The sequence below is a fragment of the Gopherus evgoodei genome, chromosome 5 (assembly GCF_007399415.2).
Source record: "Gopherus evgoodei ecotype Sinaloan lineage chromosome 5, rGopEvg1_v1.p, whole genome shotgun sequence".
NCBI lineage: Eukaryota > Metazoa > Chordata > Testudines > Testudinidae > Gopherus > Gopherus evgoodei.
Genome location: NC_044326.1, coordinates 108,333,995 through 108,343,610, shown reverse-complemented (window position 1 = coordinate 108,343,610; position 9,616 = coordinate 108,333,995). Strand labels below are relative to the sequence as shown.

General features: G+C 43.3%; 1 protein-coding gene across 5 annotated transcripts in view; it reads left to right on the top strand.

Moving 5' to 3' along the window:
• The first annotated feature begins 4,229 nt into the window (after nt 1-4,229).
• Nucleotides 4,230-9,616, top strand: part of TSPAN5 (tetraspanin 5) — a 121,177-nt gene continuing 115,790 nt past the window's right edge. For 3 of the 5 annotated variants that reach the window (XM_030564412.1, XM_030564409.1, XM_030564405.1), the window contains exon 1: nt 4,230-4,645. In XM_030564412.1, the coding sequence (XP_030420272.1) occupies nt 4,565-4,645 (81 nt within the window). In that variant the 5' untranslated portion in view covers nt 4,230-4,564. The remainder of the gene's footprint in view (nt 4,646-9,616) is intronic. The other 2 variants (XM_030564408.1, XM_030564406.1) reach the window with 1 other exon arrangement.

The following is a 9,616-nucleotide window of genomic DNA, read 5'->3' as shown; positions in this document are numbered from 1 at the left end:
ATTGTTCCACTGAGTGTCTGTGATGCCTGTTAAAAGAGAATATTGATGTAATACCAGACACTCTATTTCACCTTCTTAGTGTTTAGACTTCTTGCATTTGTGTACAAGCACTTATAAAATTTGTCAATATTTAGTTCTCTGCCTTCATGTGATGTAATTGAATGGGACTGTTTCTCTTCAGTTCCTACTTGTAATCTATCAACTTTTATCCTCTCTTCTTTACTAGGATATAGAGCAGGGGTCCGCAACCTTTCAGGAGTGGTGTGCCAAGTCTTCATTTATTCACTCTCTCATATAAGGTGTCGCGTGCCAGTAATACAGTTTAATGTTTTTAGAAGGTCTCTTTCTATAAATCTATAATATATAACTAAACTATTGTTGTATGTAAAGTAAATAAGGTTTATAAAATGTTTAAGAAGTTTCATTTAAAATTAAATTAAAAAGCATAGCCCCTGGACCAGTGGCCAGGACCCTAGCAGTGTGAGTGCCCCTGAAAATCAGCTTGCGTGCTGCCTTTGGCACGCATGCCATAGGTTGCCTACCCCAGATATAGAGTATACCCTTTAATGAATCCTTCAGTAAGGGATGTCTCTGACCGAACAGTGTTCTTCTCTGCACCTACTGGCTTTCCCCCAGCTCTTAGTTTAAAAACTCCTCTACAGCCTTTTTAATTTCACATGTCAGCAATCTGGTTCTCCTTTAGTTTAGGTGGAGCCCATCTTCTTCCTTGTAGAGGCTCTTCCTTTCCCAAAAGGTGTCCTGATTCCAAACAAACCTAAATCCCTCCTCTAAACACAGTCATCTCATCCATGGATTGAAACCATTCAGTTCTGCCTAACTGGCCCTGAGTGTGGAATTGGAAACATTTCAGAGAATGCTACCCTGGAGGTCCTGGACTTCAATCTTTTACCTACTTGCCTCAATTTGGCCTGTAGGACCTCTCTCCTACCTTCCCCTATGTTACTGATATCTACATGTATGATAACTGCTGGCTCCTCTGCAGCACAAAGCCAACAATCTACATATCTACCTTTTTACAAGTGGAATATAGTTTGAATTTTAAATCTGTAATGATCACTCACCCTTTAGGTATCAGAGGGGTAGCCGTGTTAGTCTGGATCTGTAAAAGCAGCAAAGAAGTTACTGGCGAGAATATGTTTCAGGTTGGCAGGTTGTCTGTGGGCGAGGACTGGTCTGCCACCCAAGGCCTGTGAAAGTGTGGGATCATTGTCCAGGATGGGTTGTAGATCCCTGATGATGCGTTGGAGGGGGTTTAGCTGGGGACTGTATGTGATGGCCAGTGGAGTCCTGTTGGTTTCTTTCTTGGGTTTGTCTTGCAGTAGGAGGCTTCTGGGTACACGTCTGGCTCTGTTGATCTGTTTCTTTATTTCCTCGTGCTGGTATTGTAGTTTTGAGAATGCTTGGTGGAGATTTTGCAGGTGTTGGTCTCTGTCTGAGGGGTTAGAGCAGATGCGGTTGTACCTCAGTGCTTGGCTATAGACAATGGATCGTGTGATGTGCCCGGGATGGAAGCTGGAGGCATGAAGGTAAGCATAGCGGTTGGTAGGTTTTCGGCATAGGGTGGTGTTAATGTGACCATCACTTATTTGCACTGTGGTGTCTGGAAAGTGGACCTCCCATGTAGATTGGTCCAGGCTGAGGTTGATGGTGGGGTGGAAGCTGTTGAAATCGTGGTGGAATTTTTTCAGTCTCCTTCCCATGGGTCCAGATGATGAAGATGTCATCAATGTAGCGTAGGTAGAGAAGGGGCGTGAGTGGACAAGAGCTGAGGAAGCGTTGTTCCAGGTCAGCCATAAAAATATTGGCATATTGTGGGGCCATGCGGGTGCCCATAGCAGTGCCACTGATCTGGATATATATTTTGTCATCAAATTTGAAATAGTTGTGTGTGAGGATAAAGGCACAGAGCTCAGCAGCCAGTTGTGCTGTGGTATCATCAGGGATACTGTTCCTGACAGCTTGTATTCCATCTGTGTGTGGGATGTTTGTGTAGAGAGCCTCTACATCCATGGTGGCTAGGATGGTGTTTTCTGGAAGGTCACCAATGCATTGTAGTTTCCCTAGTGGTGTCACGGAGATAGCTGGGAGTGCTGGTGGCATAGGGTCTGAGTAGAGAGTCCACATATCCAGATAGTCCTTCAGTGAGAGTGCAAATGCCCGAGATGATAGGGCGTCCAGGATTTCCGGGTTTGTGGATCTTGGGTAGTAGATAGAATAACCCTGGTCAGGGCTCTAAGGGTATGTTGATTTGTTCTGGTGTTAGAGTTGGGAGTGTCCTGAGTAGATGGTGCAGTTTCTTAGTGTATTCCTCAGTGGGATCTGAGGAAGTGGCCGTAGAATTTGGTATTGGAGAGTTGTCTGGCGGCCTCCTTTTGGTAGTCAGACCTGTCCATGATGACAACAGCACCTCCTTTTTCCGCCTCTTTGATGATAATGTCAGGGTGGTTTCTGAGGCTGTGGATGGCATTGCGTTCTGCACAACTTAGGTTATGAGGCAAGCGATGTTGTTTTTCCACAATTTCTGCCTGTGCACGTTGGTGGAAGCATTCTCAAAACTACAATACCTGCACGAGGAAATAAAGAAACAGATCAACAGAGCCAGATGTGTACCCAGAAGCCTCCTACTGCAAAACAAACCCAAGAAAGAAACCAACAGGACTCCACTGGCCATCACATACAGTCCCCAGCTAAACCTCCTCCAACGCATCATCAGGGATCTACAACCCATTCTGGACAATGATCCCACACTTTCACAGGCCTTGGGTGGCAGGCCAGTCCTCGCCCACAGACAACCTGAAACATATTCTCACCAGTAACTGCACACCGCACCATAGTAACTCTAGCTCAGGAACCAATCCATGCAACAAACCTCGATGCCAACTCTGCCCACATATCTCCACCAGTGACACCATCACAGGACCTAACCAGATCAGCCACACCATCACTGGTTCATTCACCTGCACGTCCACCAATGTAATATACGCCATCATATGCCAGCAATGCCCCTCTGCTATGTACAGCAACCAAACTGGACAGTCTCTACGGAAAAGGATAAATGGACACAAATCAGATATTAGGAATGGCAATATACAAAAACCTGTAGGAGAGCACTTCAATCTCCCTGGCCACACTATATCAGATCTTAAGGTGGCCATCCTGCAGCAAAAAAACTTCAGGACCAGACTTCAAAGAGAAACTGCTGAGCTTCAGTTCATCTGCAAATTTGACACCATCAGCTCAGGATTAAACAAAGACTGTGAATGGCTTGCCAACTACAAAACCAGTTTCTACTCCCTTGGTTTTCACACCTCAACTGCTAGAACAGGGTCTCATCCTCCCTGATTGAACTAACCTTGTTATCTCTAGCTTGCTTGCATATATATACCTGCCCCTGGAAATTTCCACTACATGCATCTGACGAAGTGGGTATTCACCCAAGAAAGCTCATGCTCCAAAATGTCTGTTAGTCTGTAAGGTGCCACAGGATTCTTTGCTGCTTTCACCCTTTAGGGAGTGGGCAGCTTCTCCCTAAAAGCTAAAAAACAAATTGGACAAACAATTGAAGTCAAATAAAAAAACCCACAAATTTTTACAAATTTTTAAGCCAATCTCATGCTTTCCGGCAAGGGCTGACTTGTGACTGATGACAGCTTGGGGTTGGCAGTGCTGCCACGGACAAGATCCCAAGGTGGCATCATTATTCTGGATCACCTTCAAAGCTATTTAATATTCCAGACTGCTAAGAAAGTGGCTCTCCCCACCCAGGCAGGAGTCTCTTCCCAACAGGATGCTGTAATTTAGACAGGGCCTAGGCCAGCCCCCTCCTCTCCTGCGCCTCCCTAGCTGCAGGCAAAGTGGCACAGGAGCAGGCTGGGACTCCCTCTCCCCCCGGGTTGGGTTATTTAGTGCCAGCCGGAGAAGCCATTTCAAGAGAAACCTGACACTCAAAGGGCTCAAGTGGCCGCTCCAGCAGCCCTCACGGGTGCTCAGCCTGAGACCAGGGGGCAGCTCACGAAGGGACTGCTCCAGGTTCCCCGGCGAAAGTCCATTCTCGGCCCCGGCCCCGCTGGGGCAGCCAGGCTGCTGCCTCGCCTTGCCCCCGCCCTGCAATGTGTGCGCGGCTCCGCCCGCTGCGCTCCGGAGGCGGCCCGGTGGAAGCTGGGGGCGGGCGCACAGAGCGGGGGAGGCCGGCGGCAGGAAGGCGCAGCGTGGCCGAGGGGCTCGAGCGTCTCGCTGCTCCAGCGGGGCCAGTCCGGTGCTGGCAGCATCTGCCCGGGCAGCGCGGCGGCGCCTCTGTCCCCAGCAGCAGCCGCGGGAGGCGGGGGACTCGCCGGCGGGGCCTCCTCCATGTGTGAGAGGCGGTGGGAGCTGCTCGCCGGCCATCCCCGGCACTCGGCGCCCGCCCCATGCATCTCTGAGCCGAGCCGCCGCTAATCTCTGTTCCCTCCCTGCCGGCTGCTGCTCGCCCGCCTGCGGTGCGACCAAACCCGCCCTGTTCGCTTCCACTCTGGCTGCCCCTACCGCGTCTTCATGAGCCCAGAGGATGTCCGGGAAGCATTACAAAGGGCCCGAAGTCAGCTGCTGTATCAAATATTTTATCTTTGGTTTCAATGTCATTTTCTGGGTAAGTGCCGCGGTTTTATTGCTGTGGTGCCACCGGTGCAGCGCACGGAAAGGACAGTTGGGAGTGTGTGAAAAATACAACACGAGAGAGGTGTGTGCGCGCATATATGTGGAGCGTGTGTGTTCATCCTCCTCCCCAGTCTCCCAGATAAGCCATATCCATTCCTCCTCCACCTCCGATCGTACAGGTTCGCATGTCTGCATCTTGAAACAAAGCTTTCTCCCTCTTCCCTCCTCCCTCTTAATGGATTTTGTTGTAGGTGTGAAGAGTGTCCCTCCCCTCCCTCTTTGTTATGGGAGAAGTAGAGAATTGTCGAGACACCCAGGCCTGGGGAACGGGTTGATCTGCATGTGTTGTTGTAATGTCCCCGAGGAAAATCGTAGCTCAAGTTCTAGGAGCAATGCAGTTTGGGAGGATGGTTACACAGTGACTTGTATGGATATGCAGGGGGTTTGTTGGGATTTTATATTGTTGTTTAATAATAATAGGAGGGAGGAAACTGTGTTCCTTCTCCTGAAGCCCAGGCTCTTACAATGGTTTGGTTGAGCATTTGCTTGACAGTGGTTGTGTTGCTGATCTTGCCTTGGTTTCACTGTATCCTGTGACACCATCTGTAGCGTTGTGTATGGAGTAGTCAGAGCCGTATATTAGAGTGTAACCTGCATATAATAATATTTCTAGTACGTTTTTCACATGCCTGTTTTGAATGAGACGCATTTAACATGATACATAATCTATAAGTCAGAGTCAATATAACGGATGGGTTTATATGTTATTGGAAACAATAAAATATGGCCTCATCCATGTATATATCGTTTATTATAGCAGGAGGAGGGCTCTTGTATTTATAAAGCACATCTCATAATTTATACCAGTTAGCAATGATGAAGATAGACTTATTAAACAGAGATGCTGTAGGTGTGCTGGGGGGACTGTGAAAGCATGTGTGAACACAGACTTAGAATGCAGGTCTTTGGAATTTAAAGGTTGGCAACAAAAGATTCTGAACTCCATTATTACAGATGGGAAAACAGTTATTCTTCCCTTCTCATCTCACCACCAGTACAGAGCTTCTGATTACCATCAGCATCCATGGAAAAAATAGATAAGGACCAGGTGATAACAAATGTTTAGTGATGATGTGATTGATGTCTCTTTTCCTAGAAAGTAAAAATGGTGGCTCTGGCAAAGATCTCTGGAAGACTGTCAGTTTTTTAAAGTGGTTATTTTGAACAAACAAAAAGAAACTCGATTTATTTTTTTAATATAAAATAAGTGTTTGAACTATTTTAAGATTATGTTAATGTTTACTTGTCCCTTCCTTACCTCCTATCACACACGGTACTTTAAATAGTCACACGGTGACTTTCAACAGCCATATCTGTTGTTTTGTTTGCTCCGGTTTTAAAGGTGTATGTGTTTAATTCCTTTACATGTGTGATGTAATGAGCAAAGATGTTTTCCAGCAAAAAATAGAAGCGCTTGCAGAATACTTGTGTATTATTCCAGTGGCCCTCAGGATCAAGGGGGAGAAGGATTATTTTGATACCCTAATAAATTATATATAGAAAAAAGTGTGGTGTGTTTCTTGGCCAACCAGTCATTTTCAATGAATGAGATACTATGCTTCTCCCTATTTAATGGTGCTTGCCTCATCCTGTAAATACTAAGTATGTGGACAATGGCAGTTAGATCAGTGTCTTTTTCTTATGTAGACTTATATCTTTGCATGAAAAGGACACAGGAGGCTAACAAATTATTTACTTATTTCATGTTGCTTGGCTGAGGCTCAATCAGTTTAGCTATCAAAATGAATAGCAGAGTTCCATGTGTCACAGTTGAACTGGTGAATCCCAGATTTCTGAGGGAAGGTTCTTGGGCAGTATGGTGCAGTGGAGAGGCGGCCGCTGGACTGGGAATCGGGAACCTTGAGTTTATTCCCAACTTTGCCGTTGGCTTGTTGTGTGGCCTAGATATCTGAATTTCCCTATTTGCAAAATGCAGTTCATGATACTTGCCCTCCTTTACACACCCCTTTGAGATATACAGTGCATTTCATTTATAGAGGAGTTGTGTTTTTATTGTCGTTAGTTACTTCCTCAAAACAGTACTGGCTTTTTGTGAGGAGAGGCTACATGTACCACAGTTCCAAATAATAGGCAGTCATCTTCCACAGTATGTTTAATGTAGTTTTCTTTTGCAATTTGCTCAGTGTTCAATGACTCAGCTGAGCCAGAACTCATGTAAAAGAAAAAATAATTTCAGTTGCCTATGCAAGAAGAGCAGTAATTGAGGATAACTGCATCTTTAGTTGTTTTAAGAAGCTCACATCTTTTACTGAGAATGTTATTGTGTAAAACATTCTTTCAAACATCTTGCATAAAGCCTTCAAAAGTGTATAGTACCTTTCCAAAAACATCTAGCAAAGACTTAGTATGTGCTGTTTGTATCAACAGTTTTTAAAAAATGAAGAAAAACGTGAACTTTCAATTTCTGCATCATAAAATAGCAGAGTGAAAATGGAGTGAACTGAGTTAGGAGCAGCACCATTTCTAACAATGAAAAGTGATGGAGCCTTCAACAGAGAAATATTGTATAGGTTTTTAAATTACAGTTGGGATATTGGCACATAATCTAAAGACACATACCATCTTAACTTTACAATATAGAACAAAATGTACATAACTTCACACCTTTAATGTTTGGAATGAAGACAAAGTAATCTAATTCCTTTTGTTTAGCTTTGTGTTTTTACATGGGGAAAAAAAACAACCCAGCCCAAACAAACCAAAACCCAGCAGCAGCAACAGATTTGTATCCAGTTAGTGACAGTTGCACCTGTGTATTTGAAGGCAGAATTATGCTCTTCAGGAGACACCTCTTAATCTTTTATTGCCTCAGATAACATGGCTCAAATTCTGCACTCTGTTATGTTCACCCAACTGCACTTGCTTCAGTAGAGCTGCATTGGGGAGGGGTGGGTTGGTAACAACAGAATGTTGCCTTGTTTGTACATGCAGTATAAATCACAACTTTAGATACATTTGTGATTTTAGGTTACATTTTTTTGAAAATCCAGAGTTAAAGATATTAAATTTAATATGCTAGAGTTGACCTGCAAAGGCTTTTATAAAATTCAGGATGGTTTCCTGCCCCCCTTTTTGGGTGGGGGTTTGGAGGGGATGAAAGAGCATGCTTTAAGATGTATAAAGAAAGTTTGTTTGGGTTTTTTTCCCTTGCTTGTGTCTTTTCTCAGGTATTGAGAATGCCCGAGTAATCTTTAGCAAAACAAGAGTTTGAAGTCTTGGGAGAAGTTATCATGTGAGCTTGCAATGCCTTAATAGAAGAGGCAGGGATGTTTAACACTAAGAAATGTCCTTTCTCCAAAACGTTACTTGAACACTGAAACGAAGTATAAACCAAACAAAACAAAGATTTAAATATGAGAGAGTCGACTAAATAGCCCTATCTGTTGCTCAGCTTTCCCTTTCCAGGCCCTTGTTGACTAGAGCACTGCCCCAGGCTTTAACTTGATCAGTTCAGTGTGTGTTTAAGACATGCTGTGCAGTTTCTGCATGACACTTCTAGAGTGTGTGTTACTGATCACATTCTAAAAGCCTTTAAATCCTAGTCTAGACAAAACCAGTGTCTTCTAGCCTATGAGGAACCTGAATTCCTTACATAAAAATCAAAAGGAAGAAAAATAGCTTCTGTTTATTTTTTAATTACCAAAAACTCTTTCAGGCCTTCTTTATATGTCAGAATGAAGCCAAAAAGGCACAAGACTGGCTTTCCCATCTGTAAATCAGTTTTAAGCTGTTGCCTTATTTCCAAGTAAATTAAGGCCACATTCTATCCTTTGTTGCAGTCAATGGAAACTGCATATGTATGTCTCAAGCCAGAATTTGGACCATACTCTAATTCCATTGACCCTAAACAAATAGAGAAGGGAGGTACAGAGAACTTTAGCACATAAGACAGAAGCCTATTTTTTTTCTTATGATTCACCGTAAATTGCAAGATGTAGTGGGATGATGAGAATCAGCATATTAGAAGTCATAATTTGTGTTTTAATTTGCTAGACATCTGTTAGTTTTGATAGTAACCATATGGGAGTCTAAATTGTCTTCTGAATTACAGGAAGATAGTAAAAAGAAAGCTAAATATGTTGATGTAAATGTCCTACAAGAAAAGAGTTGAAAGGTTCATTGACATGTAAGGGACAAGTAATTGACTGCTCGCTTGAATTCTGTAGATAATTGATAGTGTGTTCTCAAAGTGACACAGAATAATTTCCCCATGACACTGTGTTTTCAGAAATTGAAAAATGAAATTTGGAAATATAATTTTTCTCTCCTTCATAAAACAAAAATTTGAATGAGAGATTGTCTTAGCATGATCTTTAAACAGCTTCTGTAATGTTTTATCCATAGAAAGTACTCTAGGAAGATAACCATTCAGTTAAGGATGAATGCATTTCAGGACAAAAATAGATGGTCAGGATGCTTCCCCCCTCTCCACCCACTGCTTCCACTCTACATTCAATACATTTACTTCTGTTGTTAATTCAGTCATTTTGATACATTGGAGAATATTTCATAATGGATGCCAGAAATAGAAAAAAGCTTGTTTTGGAAAATATATGTAATGACTGCTTTGTAACTCTGAAAATTGGTGAATGCATATTGATATACTAGACAAATTGTCATGAGCTTCTTCCCCACTGCCTCCAAAACCCCCAGTCTATTTTTGTAGTAACAAACATTTTTAACTGGAAAATATGTCCACATTCTAAAACAGCTCATTTGGACAAAAGCACACAACTCAAAATAAGCAAAAGAGAGCATATTTGTATGTATGGGCATACATACATATTTGCACGTTGTATGCACGGGCACGTAGAAAAAGCGACTATATGGCAGGGTAGTGGAAGGAAACTAATATTTTTCAAGTGGAAATCCAAGAAAGCCA